Source organism: Balaenoptera acutorostrata, chromosome 1, assembly GCF_949987535.1.
Source record: "Balaenoptera acutorostrata chromosome 1, mBalAcu1.1, whole genome shotgun sequence".
NCBI classification, from domain to species: Eukaryota; Metazoa; Chordata; class Mammalia; order Artiodactyla; family Balaenopteridae; genus Balaenoptera; species Balaenoptera acutorostrata.
The window spans coordinates 11883306-11909050 of record NC_080064.1 but is presented as its reverse complement, the minus strand read 5'-3'; the positions used below and the strand labels follow the sequence as shown (position 1 = coordinate 11909050).

At 43.3% G+C, this 25745-nt stretch overlaps 1 protein-coding gene across 10 annotated transcripts in view; it reads right to left on the bottom strand.

Annotated features, from left to right (window-relative positions):
- The window catches only part of FHAD1 (forkhead associated phosphopeptide binding domain 1), a 143617-nt gene extending 118762 nt beyond the window's left edge, over positions 1 to 24855 (bottom strand). For 8 of the 10 annotated variants that reach the window (XR_009009821.1, XR_009009824.1, XR_009009825.1 and 5 more), the window contains exons 1-2: positions 23657 to 23832; positions 19313 to 19419 (exon numbers count right to left, since the gene is read on the bottom strand). Coding sequence is in view for 7 of the 10 variants with exons in the window: in XM_057557658.1 (XP_057413641.1) it covers positions 19313 to 19405 (93 nt within the window). In the remaining 3 variants the exon portion in view is untranslated. Of the gene's footprint in view, positions 1 to 19312; positions 19420 to 21624; positions 21736 to 23656; positions 23833 to 24805 lie in introns of those variants that run through there. The other 2 variants (XM_057557661.1, XM_057557665.1) reach the window with 2 other exon arrangements.
- Positions 24856 to 25745: the final 890 nt, after the last annotated feature.

The window sequence follows — 25745 nt, the reverse complement described above, 5'->3', positions numbered from 1 at the left end:
AAGATGAGAACTAGAGAAAAACACAAAGAAGACATTAAAATCACTTAGACTCCCGTCCCCCAGAGGCAGGCATTGTGAACACGGTGGTTCACATCCTTCCAGACTTTTTTCTATGCTTACAATCTTTTTAAAAAGTTTAAACACAATTGAGCTCACACCACACAACACAGTTTTATAACTACCTTTTAAAAGCCTTGGTGTACAATGAAGGTTTTTCCCATGTGATTAATTATTACTGTTGCTTCTTAAAAGCTAATCAGGATTTATCTAACCAAAGATGATCTATTTTTCAATAGGGGCCCTGGTGTGACCACACTTCCCCCAAAAGAGAGAGAACCCAGACAGTGAATTGTCAGTGGGGTCAGAAGCCTCCTGTGTAACCACTTTAATAAGAAGAATGAGCAAAACTCGGCACCAAGGAGGAAATATCACATTCCCCCTGGCCCCGGCGCCCGGGACTATGGGCTGCAGGGCACATGTGAAGTCTTCTGTCTTTTCAGGACACTGCCATGAGCCATCCACTCCAGCCTGAGACTTTGCAATTATTTTCTACGTTACTCTTCTCAGAGTGCCTCATCCAACTTTCATAGAGAGTACTTGGACTTAGAAATCTCTACTAACGTCCCACAATATAATTATAACCAATAGCTTATATTAATAATATAATAGCTTATATTATATGAATAGATAATAATATAACTGCATATATTAGTAGAATATATTAATTACACATTATGTGTAATTATACAAATGCCAGAAAATTTGCTAAGTGCTTTATTGCATTATCCCATTTCATCTTCACAATAATTCAAAGGGATACTTCCTCATTTAAAAAATTTTTTAATTTTTTATTGAAGTATAGTTGATTTACAATGTGTTAGTTTCAGGTGTACAGCAAAGTGATTCAGTAATACATATATATAATATCTATTCTTTCTCAGATTCTTTTCCGTTACAGGTTATTACAAGATATTGAATATAGTTCCCTGTGCTGTACAGTAGGTCTGATAGTTACTCATTTTTTAGATGAGGAAACTGAGGCATAGAATGATTAAGTGTGCCCACAGTCAGCCAGTTTGACTCGCTTGGCTTGTTCCCAGTTTTGCCTGATTCAAATGACTGTGCCCTTACCCACTTTGCAAATTCCTACCAAACACTCTGGCACTTAAAATACTGAGACACAAGAAGAAAGCAGGAGTAGCTATATTAATTTCAGGCAGAGCCAACTTCAGAGGAAGGAAAGTTATCAGGGATAAAGAGAGGTGATACATAGTGATAAAGGGGTCGATTCTTCAAGAAGACATAACAATCCTTCATTGTATGTGCCCAACAATAGAGCATCAAAATATGGGAGGCAAAAACTGATAGAACTGCAAGGAGAAGCAGATGAATCCATCATGGTAGCTGGAGACCTCAACAGCCCTCTGTCAGTAATGGGCGGATCCACCAGGCAGAAAATTAGGAAGAATGAAGTTGAACTGAACAGTACTATCATTGCCTGGATCTAACTGGCAACCACACCACTTCATCCCACAACAACAACACACACATCCTTCTCAAGCTCACATGGAACATTCACCAAGCAGACCACATTCCAGGCCACGAAATATACCTCAACAAATTTAAAAGAATAGAAATTATGCAAAGTATGTTTTCAGACCACAATGGAGTTAAGCTAGAAACCAATACCAGAAAGACAGCTGGAAAATCCCCAAATATTTGGAGATTAAACAACACACTTCTAGATAACAGATGGGTCAAGGAGGAAGTCTCATGGGAAATAAAAATTTATCTTGAGCTAAATGAAAATGAAAATACAACCTATGAAAATTTGCAAGATGCAGTGAAAGCAGTGCTTGGAGGGAAATTTATGGCATTGAAGGCACACATTTGAAAAGAAGATCTAAGCTTCCACCTTATGAAACTAGAGAAAGAAGAGCAAAATAAGCCTACCACAAGCAGAAGAAAAGAAGCAATGAATGAAATAAAAATAAAAAGCAGGAAAACAATAGAGAAAAGTCAGCAAAATAAAGAGCTGTATTTTTTTTTTTTTTGTAAAGATCAATAAAATTGACAAACCTCTAGCAGGATAACCAAGAAAAAAAGAGAGAAGATACAAATTACTAAAATCAGAAATGAAAGCGATGGCATCACTACTGATCTCATGGACATTGAAGGGATAATAAAGGAATATTATGAATAATTCTATGCCCACAGATTTTATAACTTAATGAAGTAGACCAGTTCCTTGAATGACATAATCTACTGAAACTCATGCAAGGAGAAATAAATACTCTGAATAGACTCATATCTAGTAAAGAATTTGAATCGATAATGAATAACCTTCCAAAATGGAAAGCAGCAGGCCTGGATGGGTTCACTGGTAGATTCTATCAAACATTAAGGAAAGAATGATACCAGTTCTCTATAATCTCTTCCAGAAAATAGAAGAAGAGGGAACACTTCCCAGCTCATTCTGTGAGGCCAAACTTATTCTAATAGCAAAACCAGATAAAGATATTATAAAACAGGAAAATTGCAGACCAATACCTCTCATGAACATAGATGCAAAATCCTCAACAAAATATTAGCAAATTGAATCCAGTAATGTATAAAAAGAGTTATACACCACAGTCAAGTGGGATTTATTCCAGGTATGCAAGGCTGGTTCAATATTTGGAAATCAATTAATGTAATCCATCACATCAACAGCGTAGAGAAGAGAAATCGCATTGTCATATCAGTAGATGCAAAAAGAGCATTTGACAAAATTTAACACCCATCCATGATAAAGTAACAAACCAACAAACCACCACAACAACTCTTGGCAAATTAGGGATAGAGGCGAACTTCCTCAACCTGATAAAGTACATCTATAAAAACCCTAAAGCTAACATCATATTTAATGGTGAGAAACTAGAAACTTTCCAATTAAGATCAGGAATAAGGCGAAGATGTCCCCTTTCACCACTCATTTTCAACATTGTACTGTATGTCCTAGCTAATGCAACAAGGCAAGAAAAGAGAATAAAAGATATATAGATTGGGAAGGAAAAAAAATCTTCTTTGGTGAGGTGTTTGTTCAGATCTTTTGCCCATTTTGCAGATGGTATGATTGTCTATGCAGAAAATCCCAAAGAACTGACAAAAAGCCCTCCTGGAACTAATGAGCAATTATAGCCAGGTTGCAGGGTACATGATTAATATGAAGAAGTCAATTGCTTTCCTATATACCAACAATGAACAAGTGGAATTTGAAATTAAAAACACAACACCATTTACATTAGCACCAAAAAAAAAAAAAAAATGAAGTACTTAGGAATAAATCTAACAGAATACTTAGCTATATGAAGAGGCATATGAAGAAAACTACAAAATGTTGATGAAGGAAATCAAAGTAGTCTAAATGAAGAGATATTTCATGTTTATTTGAAATTCCTTAATGATATATGTTTAACATCTTTTCATATGCTTATTTGACATCTGTAGATCTTCTTTGGTGAGGTGTCTCTTCAGCTCTTTTGCCCATTTTTAAGTTGGGTTGTTTGGTTTCTTATTGTTGACTTTTAAGACTCATTTATTTTGTTTATTTATTTATTTTATTGAAGTATAGTTGATTTACAATGTTGTGTTAATTTCTGCTGTACAGCAAAGTGATTCAGTTATACATATATATACATTCTTTTTAAAATATTCTTTTCCATTATGGTTTATCATAGGATATTGAATATAGTTCCCTGTGCTATACAGTAGGACCTTGTTGTTTATCCATTCTATATGTAACAGCTTACATCTGCTAACCTCAACCTCCCACTCCATCTCTCCCCCAACCCCCTCCCCCTTGGCAACCACAGTCAGTTCTCTATATCCATGAAGACTCATTTATTTTGGATACATGCTTACAGCATCTTTATTCATAATTGCCAAAAACTGGAAGCAACCAAGATGTCCTTTAAAAGGTAAATGGATAAACAAATTGTGGTACATCCATACAATGAAATATTAGTGATAAAAATAAATGAGTTATCAAATAACAGAAAGACATGAGGAATCTTAAATGCATATTGCTTAGTGAAAGAGCCTAGTCTGAAAAGGTTACATACTGTATGATTCCAACTGTATGAAATTCTGGAAAAAGTAAAACTATAAGGAGAGTGAAAGATCAGTGCTTGCCAGGGACACAGGGGCTCTGGGGCTCAGGATGAATAGGAGAAGCACAGGAGATTTTAGGGCAGTGAAAATATTTTTTATGATACTGTAATGGTGGATACTTGTCACTATACATTTGTCAAAATGAAAGACTGTACAACGCAAAGAGTGAACCCTAATATAAACTATGGACTTAGTTAATAATAGCATATCAATATTGGTTCATCAGTAACAAATGTATCACACTAATGCAAGATGTTAATAATAGGGGAAACTGTGTGTATTGGAGGGGTGGATATATGGGAACTCTGTATTATCTGCTCAATTTCCTGTAAACCTAAAACTGTTCAAAAAATAAAGTATTAAAAAAAATTGAAACACATTAGTTCTTTGGAAAATGTCACCCACATCATCTTCATCACCATTCCCATTGATCTTTGTGTCCTTTGAACCTTTGATAACCCATGAATGAGGGAAATTCTGTGTGTGACATTTTGATTTTCTCTTCCCAGGCTTCACTACTTTCAGTTCCTCAAAAACTGTCAAGCCATTATTAAGAAATCAAAGGAAGCAGGAAGTTTTAAATGACTCCACAAAATTGGGTGAGCCTCTACCACATGTTAGGCCAGGAGAGAGCTTCCTAGTTCTGCCCTATAATATCACTCGCTCCCTTTACTTGGAAAATTGCTAAATGCTACTACTGGACAGACGCCCTGCTGCTAATACAGAATGACTGTATAAGCTCCATCCTACTGAGCTGTCCAACTATGAGATGAACTGTTATTTATTTATTATTATTATTATTATTATTATCCTCATCATCATCTAACATATTTTGAGGGCTTCCTGTGAACTGGGCCCTGATGAAGCATTTTGTGTGCATTCTTTCATTTAATCTGCATGACAGTCCTAAACAGGGGTTCTATTATTATCTCCATCTTAGAGATGAGAAGCTGAGACTCAAAAGGTGAAGTGAGAGGACAGCATTACCTTGATACCAAACCCAGACAAAGACACTACAAGAAAACTACAGACCAATATCTCTTATGAACACTGATATGACAATCCTCAACAAAATATGAGGAAACTGAATTCAACAGCACATTAAAAGGATCATACACTATGACCAAGTGGGATTTATTCTTGGAATGCAGACTTGATGGTTCAACATATGAAAATCAATCCATGTAATACATCACATTAACAGAGAGAAGGAAAAAAATGATCATCTCGATTGATGTACAAAAAGCATTTGACAAAATGCAACACTCTTTCATGATAAAAGCACTCAACAAACAGGGAATAGAAGGAAATTACCTCAACATAATAAAGGTCAAATATGAAAAGCCCACAGGTAGCATCATACTCAAAGGTGAAAGACTGAAAGCTTTTCCTCTAAGATCAAGAATAAGATAAGGGGGCTTCCCTGGTGGCGCAGTGGTTGAGAATCTGCCTGCCAATGCAGGGGACATGGGTTCGAGCCCTGGTCTGGGAAGATCCCACATTCCACGGAGCAACTGGGCCTGTGAGCCACAATTACTGAGCCCGCATGTCTGGAGCCTGTGCTCCACAACAAGAGAGGCCGCGATAGTGAGAGGCCCGCACACCGTGATGAAGAGTGGCCCCCGCTTGCCACAACTAGAGAAAGCCCTCGCACAGAAACGAAGACCTAACACAGCCATAAATAAATAAACAAATAAATAAAGAAGAGTAATGAAGAAAACAAAAAAAAAGAATAAGATAAGGATACCTGCTTTTGCCACTTCTATTCAACAAAGTACTGGAAGTCCTAGCCAGAGCAATTACGCAAGAAAAAGAAATAAAGGCATCCAAATTGGAAAGGAAGAAGTAAAATTATCTCTGTTCACAGACAACATGATCTTACATGTACAAAATCTTAAAGAGTCCATGAAAAACCACAATCCTCTTAGAACTAATAAACAAAATTCAGTAGCAAAGTCGTAGGATACAAAATCAACACACAAACATCAGTTGTGTTTCTATATGCTCACAATGAACAATCTGAAAAGGAAGTTAAGAAAATAATTTCATTTACAATAGCATCAAAAAGAATAACATATTTTGGGATAAATTTAACCAAGGTGGTAAAAGACATGTACACTGAAAACTACAAAGTGCTGCTGAAAGAAATTAAAGGCACAAATAAATGGAGAGATACCCTGTATTCATGGGTTGGAAGACTTAATATTGTTAAGATATCATTACTACCCAGCAGGATCTACAGATTCAATGCAATCCCTATCAAAATCCCAATAGCAGTTTTTGCAGAAATAGAAAAATCCACCCTAAAATTCATATGGAATCTCAGTGGACCCCAAATAGCCAAAATAATCTTGAAAAAGAAAAGCAAAGCTGGAGGTCTCACACTTCCTGATTTCAAAACTTACTGCATACGAAGGTACAGTAATCAAAACAGTGTGATACTGACATAAGGCCAGGCACATAGACCGATAGAATAGAATAGAGAGCACAGAAATAAAACTTTGCATATATGGTCAAATGATTTTTGACAAGGGTGCCAAGATTATTCAATGGGGAAAGAACAGTATTTTCAACAAATGATGCTGGGAAAAACTGCAAAAGAGTTAAGTTGAACTCTTACCTTACACCATATACAAAAATTAACTCAAAGTGGATCAAAGACTTAAACGTAGTCTAAAACTATAAAACTTTTAGAGGAAAACACAGGCGGAAAGCTTTATGACATTGGATTTGGCAATGCTTTTTCGGATATGATACCAAAAGCATAGGCAACAAAAGTAAAAATAGATAAATTCAACTATATCAAAATTTAAAACTTCTGTGAATCAAAGGACACAATAAACAGGGTGAAAGGCCATCTAGAGAATGGGAGAAAATAGTTGCAAATCACAAATCTGAAAAAGGGTTAATATGAAGAATATATAGAGAACTATAACTCAACAACAACAACAGAAAACCCCCCAAATAACCTGATCAAATATGGGCAAAAAACTGGAATAGACATTTCTCCAAAGAAGATATACAAATGTCCAACAAGCATATAAAAAGATGCTGAACATTACTAGTCATTAGGGAAATGCAAATCAAAACCACAGTGAGATACCACCTCATACCCATTAGGATGGCTACTATCAAAAACAAACAAACAGCAACAGAAAATAACAAGTGTTGGCAAGGATGTAGAGAAAGTGGAACACTTATGCACTGCTGAGAATGTAAAATGGTGCAGCTGATATGAAAAACAGTATAGCGGCTTCTCAAAAAATTTAGAATAAAATTATCATAAGATCCAGCAAGTCCACTTCCGGGTATATACCCCAAAGAATTGAAAGCAGGAACTTAAAGAGATATTTGTACACTCATGTTTATAGTAGCATTATTCACAATTGCCAAAAGGTGGAAGCCACCCAAGTGCCCACTGACTGATGATTGGATAAGCAAAATGTGGTCCATCCATACAGTGGAATATTATTCAGTGTAGGAGGAAGGAAATTCTGACACATGCTACAACATGGATGAACCGTGAGGACATTATGTGAAATAAGTGTCACAAAAAGGCAAATTTTGTATGATTGCACTTATGTGAGGTACATAGAGTAGTCAAGCTCATAGAAACAAAATAGAATGGGGGTTGCCAGGGGCTGGGGAAGGCGGAAACGGGGAGTTGTTGTTTAATGGGTACAGTTTCAGTTTTGCAAGATGAAAAATTCTGAGACTGGTTGCACAACAATGTGAATAACTTACAACTACTGATCTGTACACTTAAAAGTGGTTAAGACGGTAAAATTTATATGTATTTTACCACGATTTAAAAAATGGCTAAGATGAAGTGACTCAGTCAACATCAAGATGCTGGCACAGGGCAATGTCAGGGTTTGAACCCAAGTCTAATTCCTAAACCTGTACCTTTGATTTGTACCCTGTGATTTTCAGAGTGATTTAATAATGAGAGAGGAGACAGGCAGAACCTAATATAGAAAACAAGTGCATTTTTTAAAGGCTCCCGCATTTTAAATATCTTTAAAAAGTATATAGTGAGTCCATAAAATATTGAGACGTTTAAACATCTATTAACAATGACCATCTGCTCTGATGACTCCTGTGCTTTGAGGAAGCCTCCTCCGGAAGCTGACTGAGTTATGACGTTGCCCTGAGGTTCGCTGACGTTGTCGCTGAGGTTCAACGTGTCCCTGGAACCGTCCTCTGGAGCTAGGTTTCAACCTTGCATCACCTGGAACTGGGAAGCCCCATCTCAGACCATAACCTCCCGATCCCGGCCTTCCTTATCCTCTCCCTCTTCCTCTCCTTGAGTCACATAGCCTTTGCTCCCCCTCCCCTCCCTGTGGGTAATGCCTTACACTCACCCAGCCTGGGCCCTGCTCAAGCTCACCAGCTCCTTCAAGTCCATCCCGGCCCCCAAACCCTCCTGCCACCCTCACACTTCTGTCCTGAGACTGGCCCAGCGCCCTTTGGGCCCCCCAGCCCACAGGTCCCTGGTCTCAGGCTTTTCATTCTACTTTGATAACAGCCTCCCAGGTCTTCACCTCCTGCACCTGCCGGGCCTTCTCCATCTGCTTCTCCCGATGCTCCTCCATCCCCTTCCACTGCACCCCCTGCCCAGCAGGCCCACCTGCGCAGCTGCATCCATGGGCTGATGGGCTCCTTGCCTCTGGTTTCTGGTTGGGTTTGGCCAATAGGGGGTTAGAGATCAGAGCAGGGAGGAGAGAGGTTGGGGTACTTACTCCCCTGGCTTCCTTTCTGTGGGACCACACAGCTTCCCTCAGAGGACTCTACCCAGCCCTCGGGGTCTCTGGGTCCCAGGAAATGCCCCTGCCCCTCACCCCTCAGCTCTGGGGGTGGGAACAGTCCTCACTCATGCTAGCTCTGGGCCGTGCACTATCCTTTGTGGTTTCTCTGAGCCCTGCCCACTCCCTATGGAGTCCCTTCATGAAACTCCCCTCCATCACTCCACACCCCTGTGAATGTGCCTTCAGCTCCCTGCCAGGACCTGGACTTCCCAGGCATGGAGAGGCTCTTGGATGGGACCTTCAAGGCTTCTCTTAGCTGCCAAGGGCCTCAGGGTGGTCCTGCCTTCATCCCACCCTGGTCTGGTCCCTCTCCTCAGCGATCTCCTCTTTTGCATCCTCATCTTGACAGTGTAACTTCCGTCTAACCTGTGAACGTGCTTACCATCCCCCCGGCCTGGAAACGCCTCCCCTTCCCCCTTCCTTTCCTTTATTGTCAAATGGCTTCAAGAGGTTCCTTTCCCGATGGGTTCTCAACCCACTGCCATTGCCCTCGGGGGCCTCCTCGGGCTCTCAGCCTCCCTGTGACATTTGACACAATTGTCAGAGAGAGGCACGTGGCCTGATGGTTCAGGGGTTGGGGAAGCAGACAATGTGGTGGTTATTAGACTGGCTTTCGAGGCGGGTGGCCTGGGCTCAAGTCCAGCTCTCCTACTTCCTAGCAGGGTGACCTTGGGCAAGTGATACCTCAGTTTCCTCATCTGTAAGGTAACAAAAGGACAGTCTTATAAGTTACTGGTGACGTATAAATGATATAATACATACAAAAGCACTTAGAAGAGAACATATGGCAAATGTGCAATGTTCTCTATTATGAGCAAGAGGATGGGCTCTGGAGTTAGAAAGCCTTGAGTTCAAGTCCCACCTCTGCTACCTTCCAGCTGTGCAGCCTGGGGCATGGTTCTTTGCTTCTGTTTGGTTGCTCCCTGAGCAGCAAAAATGAGTTTGATAGGTAGGATTGACAAAATGTACTGCTTGGTGAAATGTTCAAAGGAGTGGCATAACATTTTTGAAATTAACTCGTGTGTGTGTGTGTGTGTGTGTGTGTGTGTGTTTTATCTATTTCTTTTAACCTTTTGGTTCTTGGCTATCCCATCCCCCAGGCCCATCCCCCCACTGCCTCAGGAAAGGGATGTAGTGTAGAAGTAATAAAAAAATGGGGTTTTCAAAAGAATAAGGATATGAGGAAATGGCCAGGCACTGGTGAGACGAGGAGTCTGGGCGTGGAAGGAAAGAGGAAGTTTCTCTGCTTCCCCATCAGCTGGATCCTTCCTCCCCAGTCTCCCGGGAGAGCCCTGCGGACCGGCAAGGCCTCAGGAGAGGCTGGTCTTGAAATCAGACTGCCCGAGGGTGGTTCCCAGTGCCCCAGCCTCCCTCTGTGACCTCAGGCAGGATACTCAGCCTATCTGTGCCTCAACGCCCTCATCTGTGAAGTGGGGCAAACAACACTAACCTCCTAAGGATGAAATGAGTTAATACACTTGAAGGTGCCTAGAACAGCGCCTGGCACAAAGCAAGCTGTGTCTGTTATTAATACCCCCAGCCTGGCAACAGCCCTCTGGTTCCCTCACCTCTCTGACTGCTTCCAGGTCTCCACGCCGGCCCCCTCTCCCCTCAGACGTCCATTTCCTCCTCACTCTGTCCATGGGCTGGGGCCGCTGTACCACCCCCTCGATCCGCGGATGTGTATTTCCAACCCCTGGTTCATCTCCAGGCCCCAAACTGCCTGGCTGCTTCCTGGATGTTGAGGCGCTCACTCAGCCAATCCTGCTTCCTCCCCTCTTGGTAATGGTATTATCACCTTCCAGCTCATCCAGCCACCTTTCTCCACAGCCTGTGGCATTGATCCTACTGATTCTTCCAGAAAGCTCCCAAACCAGTCCCAAAGCAACGGTCCAGTCAGGAGGTAGTATTAATGTGGTGGGCAGAATGGTCTCCCAAAGATGCCCATGCCCTGATCCCCGGAACCTGGGAATATGCTCCATTACGTGGCAAAAGGGACTGTGCAGATGTCAAGGTTACTAATCAGTGCTCTTAAAAGAGGGAGACCAGGGACTTCCCTGGTGGCGCAGTGGTTAAGAATCCGCCTGCCAATGCAGGGGACACGGGTTCGAGCCCTGGTGCAGGAAGATCCCACATGCCGCGGAGCAACAAAGCCCGCGCGCCACAACTACTGAGCCTGCGCTCCAGAGCCCACGAGCCACAACTACTGAGCCCACGTGCCACAACTACTGAGTCCGCGCGCCTAGAGCCCGTGCTCCGCAACAAGAGAAGCCACCACAATGAGAAGCCCGTGCACCGCAATGAAGAGTAGGCCCGCTTGCCACAACTAGAGAAAGCCTGTGCTCAGCAACGAAGACCAAACACAGCCAAAAATAAAAAAAAAAGAGGGAGACTATCCTGGGTTATCCAGGTGGGACTAATCGAATCCCACCAGCCCTTATAAGCAGAGAACTTACTCTGGTTGGATTGGAGAGATGAGTGGTGGTTCTTGCTGGGGCCCCACTTAACAGCCCCAGTGCTCCTCTTCCTGGGAAAGCACCAGGTCAACGTCTCCTCTTTACCCAAATCGCCCCCTAGATGGCGCCACCTCAGTCTGTTGCATGAATGAGGATCACGAGACCATTCATCTCACATTTCACTGACAACCCCCATTCTGGATTCCACAGGGTGGAATTTCCCTAGTTTAGTCAATTATCTTGTTATCTCAGTTAACTTACTGAGAATTTCCAATTTAGATAGTAGATGTTCCCAAAGCTAAATTTACACTCGAAAAGTGAAGCTTCTTTTTTTAGAAGCTTGAGTCAGCTCAGTCTGAAACTCAGCCCCACCTCCCCCGACTAGCTGTGTGATTTGGGCCAGTTCCTTAACCTTTCTGGGCCCCATTTCCATGTCTTCAAATGAGGATAATAATGATAATAGTAGTTCTCACCTGCACAGGATTTGTTTTGAGGATATAATTCTATAAATATATATACAGAACATACACAGATGATGTATAAAGCCATGTGAGATACAGTAAGTAGTCCATAAATGTATGCTGTAGCTGTTTGTATTACGTATGCTATTCAAAAGATTATGATCTTTCTTTCATCTCATCCATCAGAATGGCTACTATAAAAAAAAAAAAAGGAAATAAGTGTTGGTGAGGGCGCAGGGAAAGGGGAACCCTTGTGCACTGTTGTGAGAATGTAAATTGGTGCAGCCACTATGGAAGACAGCATGGCGGTTCCTCAAACAATTAAAAATAAAATTATCATATGATCCAGCAAGTCTGCTTTTGGGTATATATCCCAAAGAACTGAAAGCAGGGGCTTGAAGAGATATTTATACACCCACGTTCATAGCGTTGTTTGAAACAGCCAAAAGGTGGAAATAACCCAAGTGTCCATCAGTAGATGAATGAATAAACAAAATGTGGTGAATCCACACAATGGAATATTATTCAGCCTTAAAAAGGAAGGAAATTTGGACACATGCTACAGCATGGATGAAGCTTAAGGACATTACACTCAGTGAAAGAAGCCAGTCACAAAAAGACAAATACTGTTATGATTCTACTTACATGAGATACCCAGAGTAGTCAAGGTCATAGAGACAGAAAGCAGAATGGTGGTTGCTGGGGGCTGGGATGGGGGGGCATGGGGAGATGTTGTTTCATGGGTGCAGTTTCAGTTCTGCAAGATTCAAAGAGTTCTGGAGATGGATGGGGGTGACGGTTGCACAACAGTGTGAATATATTTAATGCCACTGAACTGTGCACTTAATAAAAGTGGTTAAGATGGTAAATTTTATGTTATGCATATCTTACCACAATAAAAAAAATGAGAAAAATGAGATCACGATCTAGCCCTTTCCTCTGAACTTTTTCCTCTTGGAAGCCCTCCATCTGCCGGTGAGAAACTAGGCCCATCAATTGCTGTGGTGGGAACTGACCAATGAAATCAGCCTCCAGTTCCCAAACAGGGGACAAAAAATTCCCTGAGGACTGGCGAGACCAAATAGGTGAACCCCCAGAGCGAGGAGCACTTGGGGAGGAGCCAGGGGTGAGGTGGGGGTGAGGGAGGGGGTGGGACGGGAGCACGACCCAGGCTGAGGACAAGCGGGATGCAGATGGGGAGCCAGCAAGTGCACCCTCCCAGGCCTGTTTCATTCCGTGGATTTCCCCACAGAGAGTCCTCCTGTCACCTTATGTCTCAAAATGTAGGTGTTCGCTTAGAATAAGAGAAATGTGAGTTAAAATGACACAGGTACCATACTTCACCCCGTAGATCAGTGAAGATCCAATGGGTGGACAACACCCTAGGCTGGGGAGGGAGTGGGAGACGGGCGTCCACGGCTGGCAGGACACCACATCCGGGAATCTCTGGTGGGCAATTTGGCCATGCCCATCAGAGTTACAGCTGTATGTGTCCTTTGACAGAGCAGACATACCTGCACGTCCGCGAAATGATGCAAATACTAGGACAATCCCAGCAGCCTTGTTTAATAATAATAAACAAGATTATGATGTAGGCTCTGGTTCTTTTCTGAGAGGCAGCCCAGAACTGGCAGCAGCCAGGAAAAGGCACAAGAGTCACCTGGCTGTGTGGGATCCGGTGTGTGTGTGTGAGATCAGTCTGGCTTCACGACCCTCAGATCCCACATGAGAAGGGCTGACACAGGCTGGAGAGATGGCTCCACCCATGAGAAAGGAGCCGGCTGGCAGGACACTGACCACCGAGGGTGGAGGTGCAGACACCAGCATTTCATCCCCCTGTCATGTCTGTTCTTTCTTTTTCTCCTCCATCTCCACCCTCCCAGCTGCAGCCCTGCGCTGACTTGGGCTGTCCTAGAGCTCAGTCTTCTAGGGATCCTGGAACCTCCCCAGGGTGGGACTGGGGGAGTCCCTGGGGAGGGGATAGGGTCAGTCAGCCCTTCACTGTTTAACCTTCGCTTCTCTTGTCCTCAAAACAAAGTTTATTGAAATAATACACACACACACACACACACACACACACACACACACACACACACACACACACACACACACACACAAGCAGGAGCTCCCAGAACATCAGAAGGGAAGAAGCACTGCTGATCAAGAAGGGAGAGGGAGGGAGCACTGATGGTGGGGTTCTCAAAGTGTGGTCCTGGAACCAACTCCAGGGGACTCCATTCCCCCCACCTGAACCTGGGGAGCATATAAATGTGACGATTCCTGGGCCTTACCCCAAACCCACTGGGTCAGAATGTCTAGGAGTTCATGTTTAACAGCCACTCTTAAACAGATGGAAAATCCAACAACTACTGGCTTGCGGTGTTTCTTCATTCTGGAAGAATTGAGCCCCTTTCTCAGCAGAGTTTAAATAACAGCCATATCCAACTGTAAAAATTACAGTTTACAAGGCACACCAAATCATATAAATTATAACTCGCAAGGTTTAGCTGTGAAATGAGCAAGGCTGAGGCATTTGAGCCGTGTAAAATGGGAGAGGGGAGACTGTGAATAGAGCTCCTGATGGCTCGTCTGCACACAGCAGCCGGGATGTTCACTGGCAGGTCTCCCCCTTGTTTACAATCCTTCAAGCCTTCTTCCCATTGCTTTTCAGATAAAGATCAAAACCCTTATGGTGACATGAAGGAGGCCTACTTGTCACTTAGCCCTCCTCCTTCCCACTCTGACTTCTGGACGCCCTGGTTTTCTCTCAGTCCCTTGGGCTCACAATACGCTCTTCCACCCCAGGGCCTTTGCACATGCCGTTCCCTTCTCCTTTTGTCTAGTTAAGTCCTCCTTGTCCTCCATATTCCTCTCCTTACAGCCCCAATGTTGGAATGGAATTAGTCACACCTTTGTGGGATCATTTGACTTATTCCTCTCTCTCCTGGCAGCTTCCTGATTGCAGGGACCATGTCCAGTTCTGCCATCATTGTACCCCTAGACTTGGCTCGGTGCTGAGGCTCTGGGTAAATACTGTGCAATGAATGAGTGATAACATCAGTTATCACTGTTGACTATAAACAGTTCTAACTCGCCTGGCTATAAACAGTTTTCCTATTGCCTTTAGGGAACCAAACTCCTTACAGGATATAGAAAAAAAGTCTGGACGGTAAAACCCTGCAAATATCAACATTGATTTTTCCCTGAGCCAAATGATTACAAGTGACTTTTATTTCCTTCCTTATATTTTCCTTTCTCCCAATTTTTAAAAACAAGAAGCATGTAACTACCTTCCATTATCGGAAAGACTAAATGATGTCAAAATACTACGAAACCAACAGTCAAAACAACATGTCAGCCTATTCTTTAGGATTGATCCAGGTAAATAAAACAAACAATCTTTTTTATTTGCTAGATGTAACCTCTGGGTAATTGCAAGGATGACTTTGTATTAATATATATCCCTGAATTTTATTTAGTGGAATGACTTCTAGTGGCCTCAATAACATAAACTATAAATTGACTGCTGAATTATTCCTCGGGATGGCTCATAGCTGATCAGGGGTGATTCTTCTGATCAGAAAGGCCCAATGAAGTCAGCAGAGGGGCAATTTTTACCTTGTCCTATTTTATAAAACTGGAAAATGTTGACATGTCTGTAGGTTTCAATTCTTCAAAATGGACCCATGTCCCCACACCCCTCTTCAGAGCAAATCTCCTCTCCCAAACCCATTTAAGCTTTGGGAAGATGATGTGTCTAAGAGAAGACAGAAGTGCCCATTAAAAGTCTATCCCCCAAACACTTGGCAATTCATGTATCACCTGTCCTCCAGGGAGCCAAAATGAGCTCGCGCTTCTGGAAATGCAACTGATTCCTTCATAACTCAATGTGACTGTAGCTGGCGGCAGTGACGTATTTCTTAAGCTAAGTCTGAGGAGCAGTAAGCAGTCAATTATTTTTATACAATGAATGCAACTCAATTTCTGTCTAGTTAATAGCTGTCCTCATTGGTTCCCTTTTCCAAATGGCTTATTAATGTCAGTGGATCCTCATCTCAACCCTGTGCCCCTCTGAGGATTCTTCTCAGTCTCTGTTTTATGAGACCATAATGATGATCATTGTGTCACTTACTGAGCACCACATGCCAGGCTCTTTATGTGCATTTCTCACTTAATCCTCAGAATAACCCTGTGAGGTAAGAGGTTTACAGACAGGGAAAATGAGCTCAGAGTGATTAAGTAATTTGGTTGAAGTCACTCAGCCACAAAGTAGCCTAATGAGATTCAAACCCAGGTCGGTCTATCTCCAAAGCCTGTGCTTTTAAAAATCACTACAGTTTTCTAAAGCATAGTCAGGTTCAAAACAGAGATCTCTGTCTCTACTTTAGCCAGACAGGAAATAAAACTACCCCAAATCTATGCCTTGTTAGGATAAAGAAGAAACTACAGTTCTTCTTCTTCTTTTTCCTCCCACTTTGCACACTGCACAGATTTTCTGTGTCCTTGAAGGGAGACCACATCATGGAGGAGAATCTCATGGGGAGGTTCATGGAGTTATCTTTAAATCTGTTGAGTTTACAATAAACATTCTCAGAAAACTAGGAATAAAGGGGGAAATTTCTCACTTCGTAAGAACATGTATAAAAACCCTACAGCTAACCTTGTACTTAATGGTGAAAGACTGACTGCTTTCCCCTAAGGTCAGGAACAAGCGAATATAAAGATTTATACACTGCTCTTGTTCAACAGAGTCCTGGAAGTCTTAATCAGGGAAATAAAGCAAGGAAAAAAGAATTAAAGGCATTCAGATCTCCTTTTCTAAAAGGAGAAATAAAACTGTTCTTATTTGCAGATGACATGATTGCTTATGTATAAAATCCCAAGAAATCTACAAAAGCCCTTATATAAGAAAGTTCAGTTAAGTTTGCAAAATACCAAGAAGCATACAAAAATCAACTGTATTTCTATATACTGTCAATGAACATGTGGACACCAAAATTAAAAATATAATACCATTTACAATCAGTCAAAAAAAAAAGAGAGAAATACTTAAGTGTAAATCTAACAAAACATGTACAGGACTCGTATGCTGAAAACTACAAAACACTCATGAGAGACACTGAATAAATGGAGAAATATACCATGCTCATGAATTGGAAGACAATGTAGGAGTATATCAATTATTCGCACATTGATATATAGGATTAAACACAATTCCAATCAAAATTACAGCATGATATTTTGTATATATAGACAGGCTTACACTAAAATGTAAATGGAAAGGCAAAGGAACTAGAATAGGTTAAAAATTTTTTTTTAAAGAAGAGAAATGTGGGAGGAATCACTCTATCTGATTTAAGACTTATATAGCGACAGTAATCAAGGCTGTCATAATGGTAGAGGGACTGACACATAGATCCATGAAACATAATAGGGAACTAAGAAATAGCCCCCATAGAAAGTATGGCCAGATTATTTTTGACAAACTTGCAAAAGCAATTCAATGGAGAAAGGATAGTCTTTTCAACAAATGGTTCTGGAACAACTAAATATCCACATGCAATAAAAGTGAACTTTGACCTAAATCTCACATCATAAACAACAGTGAACCCAAAATGGTTCATAGATTTAAACATAAAACTATAAAACACTTAGAAGAAAACATACGAGAAAATCCTCAGGGTCAGGGACTTGGTGGCATGTTCTTAGACATGACACTAAAAGCATGATCTATAAAAGAAAAAAATAACTACCTGGACTTCATCAAAAGTTAAAACTTTTGCTCTGTGAAATATTCTGCTAAGAGAATGAAAAGACAAGCTGTGGATGGGAGAAAATATTTGCAAACCATCTATCTGACAAGGGACTCATATCTAAAATACATAAAGAATTCTCAAAACTCAATGGTAAAAAACCAAACAATTCGATTAGAAATGCTTAAAAGACATGAAGAGATATTTCACCGAAGAGGATATGCAGAAGGCAAATAAGTACATGAAAAGACATTTAACATCACTATCGAATTGGGAAATGCAAGTTAAGACTATGATGAGATACCACTACACACTTACTAAAACAGCTAAAATGAAAAACAGTGTTTATGCTAATTGCTGGTGAAGATGTGTCTCATATATTGCTGGTGGGAATGAAAAATGGTACAGCCACGCTGGATAAGACTGACAGTTTCTTTACAAACCGAATATATATTAACATATATGTTAATCCATGCAATCATACTCCTGAGCATTTATCGCAGAGAAGTAAAAACCTATGTTCACACAAAAACCTGTACACAAATGTTTATAGTAGATTTATTTGTAAGAGCCCCAAATGGAATCAAAATGTCCTTCAAAAAGTGAATGGTTAAACATAGGTGATACGTCCATACCGTGGACTATTACTCAGCAATAAAAGAACAAGCTAATAACCTAAATGGATGTCAAGGGCATTACACTGAGTAAAAAAAAAAAATCAGTCGCAAAGGTCATACATAAATGATGAAAATTATAGAGACGGACAACAGATTAGTGGTTGTCGGGGCGTGGGGACGACAGTGGGAGGAGGAATTGTGACTATAAAAGGAGTATCACAAGGGACATCTCTGATGATGGAATACTTCTATATCTTGATGGCCACACACAAATTCACACGTGATAAAATGGCACAGAACTCCACACACGCTTCGTGCCATTCTCTCTACTCTTTGTGCATCTATAATTATTTCAAAATAAAAAGTTTTAAAAAATCTGTTGAGTGAAGTCTGAGAGAGGTCTCCCTTTCACAGTCAAAAGGGATTCCATTGCATTTCTCTTTCTGCTTCAATATTTTCATCCCTTTCAAAATTTTAAAAGGCTCAAAAGCCACTGTTTTTATAATTCCTTACTTACAATTTCTTCCAACTTCCTTGGCTGTCAGTGAGTTGGGACTGTGGACCAAGCCACAGCTAATTCAGAGAATGAAATGAAATGAGAGAGCGCTGAGGCCACGCCCGGGGCTTACCCTGATTTACTACTTGGAGGGGCGGGGGCGGGGGAGGGCTCCGAGGGGCCCACAGTCTCCAGAAGCTCTGGAAAGGGGGAGAGGCCATTGCTCAAGCTGGGCACTTCAGGTGGCCGTGGCTGCCAGACACGGAGCAGGTGAAGGTCAAGCATCAGCTCTACGCCCACCTTCCAAACCGCCCCATCAGGGTGGGACACTACAGACACAGTCAGCAAAGGACAGAGGGCCCATCACACTTTGCACCGTGCTCGTTCTCACCACGTGTGCCAGGGAGACCCAGCACATGCGGGGATTGGTTACTGGTGGCCCACCGAGGAAGGCTGGGACTGTTAGCCAGAGGCTGTGCTTTAGAAGAGATTGGAGTCCACAGAACAGTAAGGATTTTGGTGGCGTGACGGGTAGGGAGGGTCGGGGACTGTGTAGGAAGAGGTCTTACCTCTAAAACAAGGTCTGAATCTTCATGCCTTCCAATCGTAGTGCTTTTATTCAGGACAAAAAAGCCTTCTGCGCTCTTTAGATAGGCTTTCATACTCTCTGCTTTCCCTATAAAAGGTTTTCAGAAAACAATTTTGTTAGAGAAATACAGTCCTCTAATTATTCAATATCATATTTAGAATGAATGGAATACACCATAATGTCCAAAGGAGAAGTCAGCAGAGGTAGTAGTGGATAGCTGGATTTAACAATGATCACAATTATAATTCCGCACATTTTAAAAACTGTCCTTTTTTTTTTTTTTAATGTGAACACATACTTCTTTTTTTTTTTTTTTAATTATTTTTATTTATTTATTTATGGCTGTGTTGGGTCTTCGCTTCTGTGCGAGGGCCTCCTCCAGCTGTGGCAAGTGGGGGCCACTCTTCATCGCGGTGCGCGGGCCTCTCACTATTGCGGCCTCTCTTGTTGCGGAGCACAGGCTCCAGACGCGCAGGCTCAGTAACTGTGGCTCACGGGCCCAGTTGCTCCGCGGCATGTGGGATCTTCCCAGACCAGGGCTCGAACCCGTGTGCCCTGCATTAGCAGGCAGACTCTCAACCACTGCGCCACCAGGGAAGCCCCAAAAACTGTCCTTTTAACAGTGATATCCGGCATAGATGAGCTTGGTTCTGATCACAAAAGGACATCCTTTATGTAACTGAGAGCACAAACAAGCAATAGCAAAAAAAAAACAAACCCCAAACAAATCTGAATTCCACTGATAACCGCTCTCTACCTCCCATTAAGCTTAGTTTGGGGTTAGTTATCTGACAGAATCAAGTACTCAGTGTTACTAACCCACCACTTACTAGCTCTGTGACTCTGGGTGAATTACTTATTCTCTCTCTATGCCTCTGTTTCCTCATCTGTAAAATGGGGCTAATAATACTCTGTATCCTAAAGAGTTTTGTGAGGATTAAATGTGAAGCATCTAGAATGGTGATTGCTACACTAAACACCCATTTGTCCTACTGTGATTATGACTGTTATTAATCTTGGGCTTCTGAACTTTGACTCAAGGAACCCCAACTTCTACAGAGCTTCTTAAAGTGCGGAAGAGTCAGTCATCAAGGAAATGGGCATTAGAAGATACTATCTTTTTAAGTCACAGCATTCCTTCATATATTTAGGTTGAAAAAAAAATGATTTCCAAAGACAAAATATCAAGATTATAGCTTGGCTGTACGGTCAAGACTCTGTACATCTCTTTTCCTGGCATTTTATTATGAAAATGTCAAACACACAGAAAAGTTGAAAGAAGTGGATGGTGAACTTCTATATAACCACCACCCAGATTCTACAATCGACATTTTGCTATATTTGCTTTATCACATATCTACCCATCTATCCATTTTATATTTTAATGCATTTCAAAGTAAATCTTATACATGTTTTCTAAAACATAAAAATTTCAGTGACTTCAGTAGGTTCCAAGATGTTGATGATAATTCATATGATATTTGAATTCTGATCCATCTCAATGCCATGTCAAAGAAAGTCTCTTTTCATTTTTTTCCTTTTTTTTTTTTTTTCTGGCTATGTTGGGTCTTCATTGCTGCATGCAGGCTTTCTCTAGTTGTGGCAAGCGGGGGCTACTCTTCCTTGCAGTGCGCAGGCTTCTCATTGCGGTGGCTTCTCCTGTCGCAGAGCATGGGCTCTAGGTGTGCAGGCTTCAGTAGTTGCAGCACGCGGGCTCAGCAGTTGTGGCACGTGGGCCCTAGGGTGCGTGGGCTTCAGTAGTTGTGGCTCGCAGGCTCTAGAGTACAGGCTCAGTAGTTGTGGCTCGCGGGCTCTAGAGTGCAGGCTCAGTAGTTGTGGCACACGGGCTCAGTTGCTCTGAGGCATGTGGGATCTTCCCAGACCAGGGCTCAAACCCGTGTCCCCTGCATTGGCAGGCGGTTTCTTAACCACTGAGCCACCAGGGAAGTCCCAAAAGTCTCTTTTCAACTGAAAGGTCACTGAAGTGTGAAGTTGTTAGACTGTGGATAAAAACAAAAATCATCTAGGTGTGACCGTAGAGGGTCTCCGGTCTGGCTCTGCTTTCCATCAACATCTCCATCATCATTTCATCACTGAATCCCTACTAAGTGCCAGGCACTGGGCTATCCTTTTACACACATGGCCTCTTTTCATCCTCAGAACAACCCTGCGAGGTAGGTGTCAGTACTGTCCTGCTTTACAAATGAGGAAACTGAGACTCAGAGAACTTAAGGTCACACAATAGTAAGTGTGTGACAACTCTGGGCCTTTGCATGTAACCAGTGTACAAACCTCCATTGTTGCTGGTGGGGCAGAGTAGGGGTGGGGGAATTGCATCGTCTGCTGACACTTGGGAAATGTGAAACCAGCATTCTATCCTCTGAAAGGAAGACGAGACCCTACCTGGGGGTAAGAGAAATAAAAATAAGCAGAATAGTTTATATTTGTAAACTTTGAGGCCTGTGGATGTCCCACAAATATTGATGCTTTCATATAATGAGAAATAAATTTTATTAAGTTCTCTGTCATGTTCCCAAAGAACCATGCTCTGTTGCCTTCAGTTATTAATGTTCAGTTGCAGAGGACCATGTTATCAAGCAACACATTCAAGTCTAATTAATCTAAAATGTAAACTTTCAAGAAATGTCTCTTCTGCAGGAAAACCACAGGAAACGCCACTAATCTAAAACTTAAACTTGGATCATGTGCATATTTGTCTTTTAGCTCTCACCCCAGACGTCCCCAAGGCTGGGGTCTTCTCTCTGCTCAGATGTCCCCCCTCGGGGCAACCACCTGACCACTCTGGCTAAAGGCACCCTCAGTCATGCTACTCCCCTGCTAGTTTTCCCCTGCTGTGTTTCCTTCCTTGTACTTATCATTCTCTGACATTTTCTTGTTCCTTTATTTAGTTATGTTTGCTGTTTGTTTCTCTTTCACTAAGATATATGTTCCTGGAAAACCAGAACTGTGTTGATTTTGTTAAGAAGCGATTCTTCATGGGTATTTTGTGTTTGTACCCATCTTCAGAGCAAAGGCATTGAAAGATTTTGTCCTGCACTAACTTTCCAAGGATGCTTGTATGGCAAACAGCCTGGGAGGATATAGGTAATGTTTATAATAAAGATAACGGCTCCTTCTGGGGCAAAAGTTGGGCAGGTTTGCTAGCAGCCCCTTTCAAAGATTGCGGTTTCCTAAGTTTGGAGTTCCTTACCTGGGACACAGACCCACTGTGGGCACAGCATCCACATTGGCCGTTCTGCACCACCCCGAGGGACTTTCAGGGCAACCGGAACCAATGTGCATATGCAGCTCTGGCTGCCTGTTATGTCGGCTGTGCTGTGAGTAATAAAGTTCTTTGTTTCTGGCCCAGGAGTCTCTTGTCTTCTGCCAGTAACTATAAGCTGGGCAGGCTAACTTACTAACTTTCAAACAGGGTAAAACGTCAGACCTTTTGCAGTTCCTGCCAGTTCTGTGCATTACCCCTTCTCCAGGTCAGGGGGCGGCGGGCGGGGGGGGGGCAGCACCTGACACATAGTAGGTGCTTGGTAAACACTTGCTGAGCGAATGAATATACAAATGACACCTCAAAGCAAGTCAGTACAGCCAGCTGGCTAGGAAGCTTTGATAGTAACTACTTTCCATTTTTCCTGTCAGTGTCTATCTTTGATGACTCCTTGGAAAACCTAAATTCTATCTCTTTAGCTTTTGGATTGGACAATATTTCTCCACCTTAATTTTGCCCTGTGCATCACTTCCTTGCCTGAAAACACTGTAAAAGTAATTTGAATGTGTTTAGCTCTGTGAATTCGTTCTTACTCAGTGCCATGGAGCACCAGGCACAGTATCTGCATTCCCCCTGACCACTTTGGATGGCTCAGAATTGGGCTATAGGAGAAAAATTTCTTTTGACGTTTACAGTGCCCTCAAAGTTCCTTAAAGAAGGAGAGTTCAGGTAAGGGGCGGGGTGTGTGTGTTTGTGTGTGTGTCTGACCATTGGGTGGGTGTTGTCCATAAATCAGGGGAAACAGGGGTTCCTCTCTTAATCCCAGCTATACCCCCAGGACATCCAAGAGCTGGTGCCCAGGAGAGGCCTAAAGCTCCCGTGCCGGCTACCTCGGGGGGCGAGGTAGGGGCTGCACTTAGGAAGGAACGGCTGGTGTTGGGGCACCTTCTCTGGGGTGCTCCTGGCGACCCGAGCCTGGATCAGAGAGTTCGGACTCGGGTGGGGCCGGGTCCCCCGCCTACCCCAACGCCCTTGACCTCGCAGGGCTGGCTTCCTCCGGCCCAAGTTTCCGCCCGCCGCCTCCTCGCGTGCCGCTCTCACCTGGCCAGAGGAAGAAGCCCACGTCCCGTCCTCCGCCGAGAGCCCTGACCGCTCGGGAGGCGCCGGGCCCGCTCTGGGCGAGGCCGCCAGGCCGCGCTCCCGGGGTGTCTCCAGCCGGCGGCCCGCAGCCCGCGCGCCCACCCGGCCTGTGTACGCGCGTCACCACGGCAACGCCACCCGGCCGGCCGAGCTGATGAGGGGCGTGGCGTGCGCGGCGCCAGAGGGCGAGGGGCGGTGCGTGGGGAACACTCGGCCAATTACAGCCCGCTGCAGCGCTGCGAGCCCTCCCCTACCTGCCGCCTAGAGGTCCCCAGCCTCGTTTCAAGGATGGGGAAACAGGCTCAGTGTTCACAGAAGTAGCCTAAAGTTTTACAGCGGGGAAGGAGCAGACTCAAGAATCCTTCCTACTGACCTTTGCTCTAGGCTAGGTGCGTTGAGGAGGGGGTGGTCAGGCGTGGGAGGGTAATGGAGCTGAACCACGAGACGCTTGGAGGTTAGTACCCCCGCCCCACCCGAATCTCTAGTTCTCTCTGTTGCGGAGGAGAAAATAGAGTAAGCTGGAGGGACCGTCACTTCTGGGGGTGGGGGTGGAGATGGGAGATGGGTGGGGTGGAAGGAACAATTTTGAAAGAATGAAAGATTCTTCCACGTGCTAGGGAAAGGGTATTTACAAGCCCACAACCTTACTGTTCCTGTCCTTCCCTGTCAAAACTCACGTTTATTCATTAATGTGTTCTTTACTTCTACAAACATTACTTGAGTCCCTACAAGTGTCAGACGGTGGCCCCAGTGTTGACCTGGATCAGATCCTTAAGAAGCCCCCCCGCCCCCCCCCCCCCATGGGCACGGGACTGGGGGGATGGAGCGTGTGGAGAAGACATGCAAATCCCAACGATCTCCCCTCACCCCATGTCACCTTTTTCAGATCAACCCCTTCTGCCTGGGAGCAGAACAGCCCCGCTGACTGCCTACAGAATGCCTCATTTCCCTGGCGGGAAATGACTGACAAGGTGCCCCAAGACAAACTCAAAATATTCATCTAAGAAAGATGAAAGATGGCAGACTCCACTCTAGTCAATTAGAAGAAGATATAAGAGAGAAAAATCATGGAGATCGATATGGGATGGAATATATGGTAAAGATACTCACAAATGCCTAGAGGCTCTTAGAAATGCACATTCCCTGGCACAGACCTCAGAGATTCTGATTAAGCAGGTCTGGAGCATGGTCCAGGGATGAATTTGTTGCATTCTTGCAAATTCCTTGTGCATTTGTTAAAAGCTTGGCAAAACCCCAGGATTTATTCAACCCTGCAGTTGAATCACAGAGCCCTCCCAGAACCTGTCCCTAGAAATCTCTTCCAGGCCCTCAGTCAGCCTGGAAGGTTCTGCCTGGGTTAGTTCCCTTTGACCAGAAAGACCCTAGGAAAGTATGAGGAGTGACCACAGAGGCCGGGGCCCTGAGTGGTAACTTCAGAGGAACAGAGAGGGTCAGGCTCAACTCTCCAGGCACATTTCTGCCTCAGGGCCTTTGCATTTACTGTTTCTTCTCCCTACCAGGCACTTCCCCCAGGGATCTCCTTCAGCTCCTTTAGATTTTTACTCAAATATCACCCTATTTAAAATGGGCTTGGAATTCCCTGGCGGTCCAGTGGTTAGGACTTGGTGCTTTCACTGCCCGGTTCGATCCCTGGTCGATCCTGCAAGCCCCGTGATGCCACCAAAAAAACCAAAAAACCCCCAAAAAACATGAATAACAAAACAAAATAAACACCTCACTCTATTGCTCTTCCCTTCATTTTACCACTCCTCTAACATGCTATTTATTTAGTTTCCTTATCTTATTTGTTGTCAGTCTCCCCACTCCCAACTCCCCCCTGCCCCCCAACTTAAGCTCCATGAGGGCAGGGATTTTTTTTCTCTTTTGTTCACTGCTGTATCACCAGTACCTAGAACAGTGCCTGAATGAATGAATGAACAGGGGCAGCCCTTGCCACCCGCCCACAGCCTTGCCTCCTGCCTCTTGAGCTGCTGAGTTGAACTGTCCTTACCCCAGGACCTAGGCTTCTGTAGCCATGGCCCTCCCCGGC